Genomic DNA, 14,305 nt, shown 5'->3' on the forward strand with positions numbered 1-14,305 from the left:
GGGATATGGGATCATCCTAAAATGCAGGGAGCTTTGAGAGCCATCAACTTTATGTGGGGGGACTATAGGGGCACAGATTGTGTGTGATACTGTGAGGGCAATTATGCTGTCTGTGGGGATGCTTTAGCAGCTATTATACTGTGTGGAAACTGTGTAACGACCATCATACTATGTGGAGAACTGTGGGGGTCACTATACTGTGTGGAGGTCTATGAGAGCAATTATACTGTGTGGAGGGCTGTGGGAGCCATTATACCGAGTGGAGGTCTATGAGGGACTTTATACTGTGTGGTATAGGCTGTGGGGGTCATTATACTATGTTGAGGCCAATATATTGTGTGGGGCCATTATACTGTGTGGAGGTCTGTGTGGGTACCATTGTACTAGGTATAAGGCTGCTTTGGGGTCATTATACTGTGTGGAGGGATGTGGGGGTCACTATACTATGTGGAGACCAATATACTGTTTGGAGGGCTGTGAGGTGACCATTATAATGTGTGGAGTGTTGTGTATGGACCATTATACTGTGTGGAGGGCTGTATTGGGGCCATCATGCTGCGTAGAGGACTGTGGGGACTCACTATGTGGAGGTCTATGAGGGTTGTTATACTGTGTGGAGAGTTGTTGGAGCCATTATACTGTGTGGAGGGCTGTGGGGATCATTATACTATCTGGAGACCTATATATTGTGTGGGGGCCATTATACTATGTAGAGAGCTGTGTAGGTACCATTAAACTGTGTGGAGGGCTGTTTTTGGGCAACTATACTGTGTGGAGGGATGTGAGGGTCATTATGCTGTGTTTAGGCCAATATACTTTTTGGAAGGCTTTGTGGCGACTATTATTGTGTGGAGGGTTGTATTGGGGCCATTATAATGTGTTGGTGCCATTGTACATTTTGAATGACTGTAGGGTGGCCATTATAAAATGTGGTGGACTGTAGGTGGTTATCATAATATGTGGAGAGTTGTGGTAGACCATTATACTGTGCAGGGGCCAATATACAATGTGGAGAGCTGTGGAGACCATTATTTCTTGTGAAGGGCTGGGAGAACTATTATGCTGTGGAGGATAGAAGCATTTTACTGTGTATAGGCTGAGAGGGCCATTATACTGGGGGGGGCATCATACTGTCTGGAGTATTATGTTGGGGCTTATACTATGCGGAGTACTGTGTTTGAGATATTTTATTGTGTGGAGGGCTGTCTGGGAGAAAATACTGTATGGAGGGCTAATAGGGACCATTATACTGTGTGGGGGCCACTATAATGTTTAAACAGCTGTTTGGAGGCCATTATACAGTGAGGGAGTCATTATATTTTGTGGTGGGTTGTAGGGGCCATTATACTATATATATGGCTAGGGGGCGCCATTATGCTGTGTGTGGGCTATTATACCATGTGTAGGGTTATTATACTATGTGGAGGGCTGAGAGAGACCATTATATTTGGTTTTCGACTGTGGGTTCTATCATACTGTTTTGCGGGACTGTAGGTGCCAGCATACTATGTTGGGGTCACTGGGTGCCCCTTAATAGGTGTAGGGGGGACTGTGGGGGCATCACCAAAATAAAGGAACTATTGGGGTATCATACTGTGTTGGGGGCTTTATGGGTGTATCATACTGTGCTTGTGAATGGTATTATGAAGGAACCAACTGTGATGGTATCATACAGTAATTGGGAGCATTTTTGTTCGTATCAAAATTAATGGAACCATGAAAGGGATGTTGTAGTGGGTGAGAACATTAAGGGGCTCCAGAAGGTGCAACATAACATTGTAATTGCTGCAATACATGTCCTTCTCTCTTTCTTTAAAAAATGAGGTTTATCCCTTTGGTAACTATGTTTATGTGCAATAACCCTACCTACTATACTGAATATTTCTTGAGGGACGAACTCCAATTAGGTCTTCTGCTATAGGGCCCAATGATTTCTATATAGGCCCCTGCCATCAACCAATTCTTAGTTTTATTTTTAATAGATGTTTCTTTAATATTGCAGTATTAGGACATGTGTACATAGTGTGTGTACACAGTAGGTTTTGGATTGCAGTTTTCAGTTCTTATTGCTTACTTCAGACGTATCATCGTCCATGAGTTTTCCCAAAATCTAGTTCATATGTTGCCTATTTCACCAGTTTTCGGTATAGACTGCAAAAGAAAGACAAAAAGAAATATACCTGTTGTACTACATACAGTATATAAAATACATAGTCTGTATATTGCACCAGTTTGTTCTAGGCATAAAACTGTTCATACAACATGCAATACAAGTTATAGTGCTTTTATCCATAGAACCTACATGTAATGAACCAGTTATAGCACTGTTGCAGAACGAAATAAACTATGTTACAAGTGCCATCTATGAGAGGTAGCTACCAAATACAGTATGTAACTGTATGTCCATTTAATGAACCTGGCAACATGACCAGGAATTACAGTTGAGCAAAAAGATTCTGGAGTCCTGTTTAGTCCTTTCAGATAGCCTGACCAAGGAAGTCTTCAATTCTGTGACCGGCATCCTTGGCCCGGCAGACTGGGTGCCTCTGGCAACATCATAACGAAAATAACAGAGGTTCCTAGGATGCAGTTGAGGATGCTGTCCACAGAAGACGTCTACCTGCCATGGATAACCAGACTAGAAGTGGACCTGATTGAGATGCTCATGATAAAATTTCAAGGAAGTACTGTTAGATGAGTATGGCATCTGTTTGGAAAGGCTCATGAGAAGAAAAGTATGCTAATTAGCTATCTCAGAGAATGAAATAATCTATCATGGAAGTGCCACCTAGAAGAGGCAGCTACAATATAAGTGAATGCTTAATTTATTAATGAGTGTTGCACCATGACCAGAGATAAACTGTGAGGGCCATCATGCTGCGTGGGGGACCGAGTGGCCCATCATACTGTGTGGGGGCTGTGAAAGCCATCCACTGTGTGGTTGGAGATGTGGGAGTCATCATAGTCCACTGTAGTATGTGCAGGTGGTGCTGTGGGGGATCATACTGTGTGGGGGAGCTGCTGATTAAGGTACAAAGGTTGAATAATAGGAGCAGTATGATTTACTGTTTTTATAAACTTTATAAAAGCTGTAAATTATATGGTTTTAATTAGTCACTACTGGTAAGGCCTGTTTCACACTTCCGTTTTTTGACATCAGTCAAAATCCGCCAATTTTTTAAAAAAAAGGATCCGCCAAAATAGGGGCGGATCCGTTTTTTTCCCCCATAGACTTACACTATTGGCGGATCTTGACTGACGGTCGTCCGTCCCACCCGTTTTTGGACGGATCCGCCAAGATTTTAGCGTCTCCCGGGCGGATGAGACGGACCCTGCAACGTATTTTTTCCTTGACGGTCCGCTATTTTCAAGTGCGCAGGCCCGGAAGCTTTACCCCGGGAAGCATTTTAACCATGAAATGCCGCTCCGGGAGTGGCAAAAATCTCTCTCTCTCTCCTTTTCCAGGCTGCGGTTCCTTTAAAAAGCCGACTTCAGCGGATCCGTCAAAACAACGGTCCGGTGCCACACGTTGGTGTCTCAACGCAAACGGATCCGTTGTTAGCTCTTTTCACGGATTGCAGCTGACGTCAAAAAGCGGAGGTGTGAAACAGGCCTAAGAAGAATATGTCACAATAACCCCTATGGTAACACGTATTAGCAGTAACAGATAGTCAGTATACTTAATTCTGATCAAGATTAAATACTAAAAAACTATATAAAATAATAATAATATTGAATACAACTAAGTTCAGCCTTGTGGTTTAGTCCTCCACAACAGTCACCATCTCTCATGTGACCCCTTTGGAAAATTAGTTGCCCACTCCTGCACTACACTGATGAGAGGGGCAACCACGAAACAGGCTGTCTGTAATTAAGTTTCTTACAGAGTTGTCGATGTACAATACAAAATAAAATTGTGGTACCGTGTTAGCCAGAAAAATAGATGTAAATACTTATGTCCCCCCAAAAAATTGAGAAAAGTATTCAAGGTGTGATACCTTTATTGGCTAACCAGAGAAATTATATTTGCAAGCAAGCTTTCTGGGCTCAAAAGGCCGCTTCATTAGGCTTGATTACAAGTGAATTACTAATTCACTTGTAATCTAGTCTGATGAATGGGGCCTTTTGAGCCCAGAAAGCTTGCTTGCAAATATAATTTCTCTGGTTAGCCAATAAAGGTATCACACCTTGAATACTTTTCTCAATTTTTTGGGGGGACATAAGTATTTACTTTTACAGAGTTGTCATAAGTGCCATAGTTGTTCCAGGGTCATATGAGCTGAATGAAGATTGGCACCCCTGCACAATTAAAGGAAACCTGGCAGTAAATCCATCGCTAGACCTCTGTTGCATAAATGAGACCCTAACTGCGCTATTGTATAGAAAACATACTTTAAAAAGCTGTACATCGGTAAAATCTCAGGTGACAGGTCAGAGTCAGTTCACCAGCAGCTTCTCCCTACCCTGCTCCCTTACTGATGGGTGTCTCACCCTATATTTATATAGGGAGAGACCTTTTCGTTTAGGGGAGTGGGTTGAGGAGAAGACATCGGGAATCTGTCTCAAATTAATCATCCGAGACACATATTCACAGCATTTCACGGTAAATAATTGAATGTTAAAACAGCCAGTCTTTGATTCTTTCTGCCTGTGGTTCGGACAGCAAGAATGTACTGCCAGGTTCCCTTTAACAGCAGTTGTGGACTTTAATAGAACTGTAGTGCATGCAAAGTTGCACTCTCAACTAAATAAGGACATATATAATTTTACCACTTGTTAAAAGAGGGAAACTGTCACTTGATTCCTGCTGTCCAAACCATGGAAAGAATGATTACACGATTGCGGCCAGGTAATGTATGTTTTTCTCTGGAACACTGCATGGGTTTTTCCAATATGGAGCCACTTGTCAATCATCTGAAGTGAGGCGGGTAGAAGCTGGCTGGGAGCCATTATGATTTAAAACGAGAAAACACAGTAGTTTGACAATAAACGGCTTCACCCAACAACTAACCATGAGTGGACAAAAAGCCACGAAAGCAAAAATTCTCCCGGGGTATGTAAACATTTGAGCACAACTGTATGTAATAAACAATTTACAGGATATAATTGTCCTGCAATAAATGTTTTTGCCTGACCGGTACAATGAATCCAGCAGTGATGTCTCTCTACATGTCAAAGGTGAAACAACTAAAGCTCTAAAGGAATGTCCGTTCCTCCCAGCAGCCCCTCTGCTCACTAATACCAGAGCAGGGCTGCGGCACAGACATTTCATACCACGTTGTGTCACGTAAAGGTCAACAAATCTGGGCATCTTGCCAATTGGCCAGAGTCCACGGAGCCACTGCTAAACAGGGTTCATATTAGGAGGCTTGGGATTTGTAACCAAGACAGTCCGTGTTGACCTATAGTTTGTCATTCGTAAGCAAGGTTGATGGTTTGCTGAAAGTGGAGATAACATTCTTAGATGTATGCATACAGAGATCATCACTGGGATGATGAATGTTGACGGAATAAAGAATAGGGTGATTTTTTTTTACATTTTTTTGTTAATATTGCTGTTTCCTTATTAAGTTTTACTATATAGTTGTTTTTTTGCTTTAAAATTTCAATATGTCTGCAATGTACCCGATCATGCCTGGAAATGAAAGCCTATATTCTGTAGAGGGGCAATAGCAAAGAAAGTAATGTGGCTGTCAAGCATTGTTCTTTAATAGGGTGATGTTAAATATGTTAAAAAAAGAATGACCAACAAAATAGACATACAAATGTCATCTGAAATAAACTTGTATAACAAATGAAATAATGAGACCACTGACAAGCAGAGACAGCCCATACGATTGAATCTCTAAAATCCAAACAGAACAAAGATGCAAAAATCTTTACTAATATATCACTTTAGCCCCTTGCCAGTTATAGACATGATAATACAGCTATACTACTAGTCCTCTGCCAACTCGCTCCACGGGCCAGCAGCTACTCCATGGACACAACTCAAAGGCCTTTGCAGAGAAAACTAGATCACTATTCAGTGTGAATACCAAAATGTTCCCTAGGACTTGCTAAGTGGAGTGGCTTATGCCAAGACTGTCAGTGGAAGCCCACTTTAGAGTTTTCAGAGTTGTTTCATTGTTGAAATGAATCAAACATATAGCATATTTAACTACATCCTATATATAGATATCTTATATACTGTATAGATGTAGCAAATGGTATAATGATTCATAAAGCACAATATCTTGTCATAGAAGGTCACTTAAAGAGAACCTGTCAAGCCCACATTTACCTGCAGATGCAGGGTTAATCTGCAGATTGCAAATAGTGTTAAAATCATGCCTGCCTTCCATAAGGAGCCCTGATGTTGAAGTCACCTGAATACTGAGTGTTATCACACCACCCAATCCTCCATATAATGACTAAGGGCCCCGTCACACATAGCGATCTCGCTAGCGAGATCGCTGCTGAGTCACAAGTTTTGACACCAGCGAGATCGCTGTGTGTGACAGCGATCAGCGAGCGGCCTCCCTGTCGGTATCGCTGATCGCTGTAGGAAAGGACATTTTTTTGGTCGCTGGTCTCCCGCTGGCCAGCATTCATCGCTGTGTGTGACAGGCGGCAGACCAGCGATCAGCTGGTAACTAACATACACATCGGGTATCTAAGGCCTCTTTCACACTTCAGTTTTTTGTATCAGTTGAAATCCGCCAAAAAGTCAGACAAGCGGATCCGTTCTCAACTGATGTGAACGGATGCCACAGGATCCATTTTCAGACGGATCCTGAAAATGAGGAAATTTAAAGAGAGAGAGAGAGAGAATATGAATTTTTTTTGTCCGGCACCCAGAAAGAATTTCGGGTTAAATGAGTGTCTGGAGGATCCGCCAGAAAAAAAACGTTACAAGCTCCGTTTTGAAATCTTTGAGGATGGTGACGGACAGCAACTTTTGGCGGATCCTCAAAAAAAACGGATGCAACGGACAGAAATCCGTCACAATCCACCATTAATGAAAGTCAATGGAGAAAAAAAACGGATCCGCAAAAGAAAATTGAGGATCCGTTTTTTTCAAAACCTGGCGGATTGTGACTGATTGTAAAAAACTGAAGTGTCAAAGAGGCCTAAGGGACGTGCGTCACTTAGAAACCCGATATGTACCTTAGTTACCAGCGCGCTGATGCAGGGAGCTGGTAACTAAGGTACACATCGGGTTTCTAAGTGATGAACGTCCCTTAGAAACCCGATGTGTATTGTACCTTAGTTACCAGCTCCCTGCATCAGCGCTCTTCTAACTAAAGTACTCAGCGATGCCACGCGCTCGGCATCGCTGGTGCTGATCGCTGGTGAAGCTGTCTGTTTGACAGCTCACCAGCGATCATGTAGCAACTCACCAGCGATCCTGACACGTTGATATCATTGTCGGGATCGCTGGTGAGTCGCTATGTGTGACGGGGCCCTAAATCTAAGGAAGGACTACTCAGGAGGAACAAATACATGGACTAGTCTTGGCTAATTTGCATACCACAAGCCAGATTTAAAACTTGACTTTTCAGATTCAGAAATAAGGGTATAGCACATAAAAGACCTTCTTATAATCCAGGAATAGGCTTATGTAACGTTATGGTGGAGGTATAGGAGGGGCTGTGGAGCTGACAGGTTCACTTTAAGGCTATGTGCACATGTTACAGGCTTTGATGCGTTTCCGCAGCGTTTTAGTACGTGCAGAATTGCGTCAAATCTGCAGTGTAGTGCACCACCAATGTTAATCTATGGGAAATTGAGATTTGTTGTGCACATGTTGCGGAAAAATACGCGCGGATTTGCAGTGTTTTATTTTCCGCAGCATGTCAATTCTTTCTGCGGATCTGCAGCGTTTCTGCACCCATTGAATTCCATTGAGTCAGGCAAATCCGCAGCAAAACCGCAGGTGTAAAAAGATCTGCGGTTTTGCTGCGGATTTGCGTGTGAGAAACGCTGCAAATCGGGAGGAGGAAGAGAGTGTGTGCGGAGAATATGTGCGGATCTGTGTGCCGGTGTCTGTGTGTGCGGGGCTGTGTGTGTGTGCGGGGCTGTATGTAGGCAGGCATCGTCTGATGGCACTACTAGTCCCATCCGGCTATGCTTGCTAAAGTGACAGCTTGCCAATGATGGGACAGTAGTAGTCCCATCATCAGACTGGTGTGTTCAAGTGTAAAAAAAAAAGCACATACAAAGAGGCTCCAAAGCTGCATTTTTAAAAGTAATACATCAGTGTGCTTAATTTCCCCATATACATAAATGTAGTAAGGACTTGACCTGAATATGAGACAAAGAGGATAAAGACAAAAGTCCACTACTGAAATGTACAACTTTATTAGTACAAAAGGACACACATAAGTCCCGGACTTATTAAAAATAGTCACATGAAAGATATAAAATGATGAGAGAAATGAGTGACCATCACCCAGATGTGATACAGACCAATGTAACCCAAATGTAAGCACACAAGGTGTAAAGAAACCAAGAGAGCAACTCCATAGCTGCCTAACACTCAATCCACTATGGGACTCAGGGAGTTAAACCCCCCCCTAATGAAGAGCAGTATGGAGCGGTCCCACTGGTGTAATGTGCATGCAAGCACCTATAATTGCACAGCGCCCCTATGGAGATTAGCACCAGTCAAATAGATACAATGGTAGGGAACCTTAAACTAGCATGCACAAAAAGTGGTGCTAAATTTCCCCACAAACAGTTAGGGATTAAGAAACAAAGTAAACTTTACCCAATGTGCCAGCGGCAGTGCCCGGTACTGAGGTGCGAGTTTCTCACAAGTGTGACCCCGGCCTACTCAGATTTTTTTTTTGTATGTATGTCTTTCTTTAACTCTTTATGTACCATTTTATGTTTCTTACTAAACATCAGGCTTGGTATTATCTATCTATCTATAGATATATCTATCCTGTGGCATAACTACGTTAAGTTATGGGCCCCGATATGAACTTTCAAATGGGGCCCCCCATGCCAAAATACATGCACATCTCGCTCCATACACCTCGTACACGCGCTGCTCCGCTCTGTCCACCTTATACACGGCTCCTCTCAGTCCACCTCATACACATGCGGCTCCGCTCTGTCCACTTCGTATACACGCGACTCCGCTCCATCCACATCATACACATGCGGCTACGCTCCGTACACTTCGTACACACACGGCTCCGCTCCATCCACCTCCTACACACGCGGCTCCGCTCCGTACACTTTGTACACACGCGGCTTCTCTCCATACACCTCGTACAAACGCAGCTTCGCAAGCCTCATATACACACGGCTCCGCTCCGTACACCTCGTACACACATGGCTGCGTTCCATACACTTCGTACATACACAGCTCCGCTCCGTACATCTTGTATACACACGGCTCTGCTACATCCACCCTGTAAACCCATCCTGACCCCACTCATAAACTTACCCTCATCCAGCACCATGACAACCAGCACAGCAGAGTCCTGCATACGCTGAGGCCCCTGATCATGTGACTCCTGACTCCTCACCTCCTGTGATCTCATCACAGGTCCTGTGCGCACAGAGCAGTCATCACGTCAGGCCAATTGCAGCCTGGTAGCTAATCAAAGCACGGAGCTGCACAGCCAATGAGCGGCTGCAGCGCCGCGATCTGGCCCCTAAGAATTCCGGGCGCGGTAGTCACGCCCCTGTATCTATCTATCTATCTAAAAAAAAATCAGGCAGCACTTCAGTTCAAGGAAAAATTGTGGACTTTAATCCAGCACCAAGTAGTGCAACGTTTCGACCTCACATCACGGTCTTTGTCAAGCAAAGACCATGCTGTGAGGTCGGAACGTTGCACCACTTGGTGCTGGATTAAAGTCCACAAATTTTTCCTTGAACTGGAGTGCTGCCTGATTTTTTTCCATTTATATTTTGCATTGGACAACCGCATTATTCATGAAGTATTGCACCCAAAATCTGCTCATTTGTGCTATCTGTTTTTTTTTCTATTTATCTATCTATCTATCTATCTGTCTGTCTGTCTATCTATAGACCTGTCTATCTATCTATCTGTGTGTGTAAACATTATTCTTCAATGGAGAATGTAAAAGAAGAGGCTGGACAAAGAAATGACATCACAACTCTTTTTTTTTTGTTAAATAATATATCTTTATTTAGCTTAAAAAACGCGTGAAAATCCGCATAAAAAACTCATAAAAAATGCATCAAAAACTTGCAGATTTTTACCTGCATTTTCTGTCAAGAGATGCAGAATATACGCAGAAAATTCCACAGGCAAATCCGCAACGTGTGCACATACCCTAAATCATGTTCTTTGGGCAGGTTCTGCCTGCCTATATCGGCCCGTAAGCAGACATTTCTGGCTTTCTTGGCTATGCCCAATTGCTGAGAGCTTTGCTATTTATGTTACTTTAATATTTTATTTAACAATCACCTGTACTTAAACATGAAGTTCTAAGAAAAAAAAAATCCTAACACTTCCTTCATGTTCTACTTTGTAAAAACTATTTTAACCGAATGTATATAATTGATAAAATTAATGTAGCTTTCATTTTTATGATTGTTTTTATTTTTTCTTATTTTAGGAGTTGTCTGCCCGGTTAGTTTCCATTCAAGCACAGAATGATGTTTTCATTGTCACCTTCAAAACTATAGAGGAAATCTGGAAATTTACTACATATCTCTCACTTGGTAATGGCAACATTTGTAGCAAACATAGTCTAAATTTCCTTATCTCACTGACAACTAGTGATGAGTGCAAGTGCTTGTTACTCGAGTTTGCCTCGGTTGCACTGGTATGCACCGAGTATCGCGGGTGCTCAAGTGACATGTTTGAGTTCCCACGGCCGCATGTTTCATGGCTTTTAGACAGACACAAAACATGGTGGAATAGCCCGACAAACACTGGAAATCTCCGCATGTTTTTCATGCAGCCTCAGGGACTCGAACATCTCACTCGAGCACCTGCGATACTTGGTGCATACCTGAGCACCCTAGGCAAACTCGAGGAAAGAGCATTTGCGCTCACCACTAGCTATCAGTTATCAGATATGCAAAAATCTGTAAGTTATTCCCCATCTTTTAGTATGGGATAACTTACGACTCTGGAAATTATCCTTTTATGTCAAATGCAATTGATTTTTCACTATACAGCTCTGGCAAAAATGAAGAGACCACTGCACAGTTTTATGAAAACCAGCTTCTCTACCTGTCTGACAGCCGTTCCATTCCAGTGTCAGTTGAATTCCAACCAGAGGACACCTCATTCTATTTAATGTGCTTCTGATTAGGTGATCACCTGAACCAAAACTTATTTAATGAAGGAAAGTCTAAAACACCCTGCTGTGGTGTTCACAATCCTCTTGCAATAGAACAAGCTGGATGGCAAAACAAGTGCTAGTAATAGCCCAAAAGTAACAGGGATGAAAAAAAAACTTTTAGCCATGCCAAAGAAGTTGAAAAGAAAAGTCTTGAGTAAGGAAAAGAAGGGCTCAATTCTGGCTTTACTAGCAGAGGGATACAGTAAGCCTCATGTTGCCCCCATCCTTAAAATTTCTAAGATGGCAGTCCATTACAAAAAGGTCAAGCAGCAGACATTGGGGACAACAAAGCTACAGACCGGCAGAGGACAAAAACGACTCTCCACTGACCGGGATGACCGTCATCTTATTCAAATGTCACATAAAGCCACCCAAAAGCAGTGTGAAAGACTGGTGGAAAGCATGCCAAGACGCCTGAAAGCTGTGATTAAAAATCATGGTTATTCCACAAAATATTGATTTCTGAACTCTTCCTGAGTTAAAACATTAGTATTGTTGTTTCTAAATGATTATGAACTTGTTTTCTTTGCGTTATTTGAGGTCTGCAAGCACTGCATTTTGTTGTTCTTTTGACCATTTCTCATTTTCTGAAAATAAATACAAAATTTAGTGGTTGGAGATTCGGAGACATGTTGTCAGTAGCTTATAGAATAAAAGAGCAATTTCCATTTTACTCAAAAATATACCGATAAAGAGAAAAATGAGACAAACTGAAAATTTTGCAGTGGTCTCTTATTTTTTGCCAGAGCTGTATATGTTTAGAGCTGTATAACTGTCTGTTTATGACTTATCATAAAGCATAACACTGCCTTTTTTTCCGATAGTGTCTTAGTGGAAGATGCCTGTAGATTCTCTCTTGTTCCACTAGATGGCACAATATTTCCATTCATCACACATCACTGTGTGTAATCATTGCTTATTGATCCAATTTATTATTTTGTATTTTGTTTTTTAATCATAAACTGAGCATCATATAATGTCATAATTAGCAGTATAGTTGAAAAGTAATCCTTCTATACTAGTTTGGCTCTGATATTTATAAATGAATACTGAATATGTTATGTTATGCTAGGTATTGTGGCTTGCACTCTGGAACATCTGCTCTTTGATGAGAGGTATTGGTTGAATGCCGCCTTGGTGGAAGACACAGAAATACAAGTATCTGTAAATCAAGATGAACTGGCAACATTGTATCTTGGCTTGCTTCTTCAAGAAGGTAAGTGAGATCACTAAAAGGATTCTTTTTATTAGAGGAAACATTTTTTAAAATGCAAGGCAACCAGCTTATTACCTTGGGTCCTGCACAGGGTCGTACTGGCCCACCGGAGAACCGGACGATTCTCTGGTGGGCGCAGGCACTGACACCTGCTGGCATACTGGCCAAGCACCTATCTAGGGCCCCCACTGCTCCAGGGGCCCTCAGTCAGTGGTGTGTTGCTAATAGTGACACACCCAGCAGCTATGGGGGTCCCTGAGTCAAGGGGGCCTGCCCTGTGCCAGCGGCGCAGCGGCTGGAGACAGGAGCCTGTCCCCGCTGCTAAAGAGAAATTAATATTCACGCTTCCCCACGCCCCCATAGGCGTCCAGAGGAGTGAATACCATTTCACTTTAATAGCGGGCAGTCTTAGCCACTGGCTGAGGCTAACACTGCCCGCATGTAAAGCCAGTGCGGCTGCATCAGGGCCACGGAGGTGGGCCCCTCCAGGGTGGCTCACTCTGAAGGCAATCAGCAGAGCTGCAGGGATCCCATGGCGTCCTGCTTCCTGCCCGGCACTTCCTGTCTGACACAGCGCGGCTGGATGACATCATCACTCAGCATGCAGCTGTTTCAGACAGAAAGCTGCTGGCGAGGAAGTTGCTGCCGGGATGTGCTACGGCAGCGGGAAATGTGGGGAGAGGTGAGTGATGCTGTGTGTCTGTCTGCCTGCGTGCGTGCATGCATGCGCATGTGTGTGTGTATATGGTGTGGTGCTTTGTTTGTGTGTGTGTGTGAGAGAGAGTGGTGCGGTGCTTTGTGTGTGAGAGAGAGTTGTGTGGTGCTATATGTGTGTGCATTTGATATTGGCAATGATGTGGGTGATGGAGAGAGCAGTAATGGGCTGGAGGAAAGGACAATGATTGTGGTGGGGGAGGCAATGATGGAGGTGGTGGAATGGGCATTTATGGGGTGGTGGGGGGAGAAGGCAATGATGGTTGTGGTGGAATGGACAATGATGGTGGTGGTGGAAAGGACAATGGTGGTGGGGGAGGAGGCAATAATGGAGGTGGTGGAATGGGCATTGGTGGGGGTTATGGGGGAGAAAGCAATGATGGAGGTGGGGTTGAGGACAATGATGGGGTGGAGGGAAGAACAATGATGAAGGTGGAGAGGGGCTGGATTATACCCTATGAGGGGGTGCTGCATTATACTTTATGAGGGGGCTACATTATATTCTGTGTGGGGGCTACATTATTCTCTCGGGACTACATTATAATCTGAGGGGGGCTACATCATACTATATGATGGGGGCAGCATTATCCCTTATGAGATGGCTACAGTATACTCTATGGAGGGGCTGCATTATGCTTTGAGGGGAGGGCTACATTATATTTTGTGGTGAGGCTGCATTATATTCTATGGGGGACTGCATTATACCTTAGGGGGTTGCATTATATTTTGTGGGGTGCTGCATTATATTGTATGAGGGTGCTGCATTATATTCTATGAGAGGGCTACTTTATATTCTATGGGGGGGCTACTTTATATTCTATGGGGGGGCTACTTTATATTCTATGAGAGGGCTACCCCAACCCCTGCTACATAATTTAGATGTGTACTACCTTATATTATACCCTGATATTAGCATGTTTTACCACACAATTTGTGTTGTATTTATTTCTATGTAGCTACATAGTGGGCCCCAAGGATGATTTTCTCTGGTGGGCCCAAGGTGCTCCAGTCCGACGCTAGTCCTGTACCCTACTTTTTGCTAGGGAAAGCTATGGCC

The 14,305-nt window shown here is 43.3% G+C and overlaps 1 protein-coding gene across 5 annotated transcripts in view; it reads left to right on the top strand.

The window, feature by feature from the left end:
* SH3TC2 (SH3 domain and tetratricopeptide repeats 2) overlaps nt 1-14,305 on the top strand; it is a 154,749-nt gene that overhangs the window by 49,099 nt on the left and 91,345 nt on the right. For all 5 annotated transcript variants that reach the window (XM_073575210.1, XM_073575208.1, XM_073575211.1 and 2 more), the window contains 2 exons: nt 10,584-10,689; nt 12,391-12,534. In XM_073575210.1, coding sequence (XP_073431311.1) covers nt 10,584-10,689; nt 12,391-12,534 — 250 coding nt within the window. The remainder of the gene's footprint in view (nt 1-10,583; nt 10,690-12,390; nt 12,535-14,305) is intronic.

This window comes from Dendrobates tinctorius, unplaced genomic scaffold (genome assembly GCF_039654945.1).
Source record: "Dendrobates tinctorius isolate UK_male_01 unplaced genomic scaffold, ASM3965494v1 ptg000043l, whole genome shotgun sequence".
NCBI lineage: Eukaryota > Metazoa > Chordata > Amphibia > Anura > Dendrobatidae > Dendrobates > Dendrobates tinctorius.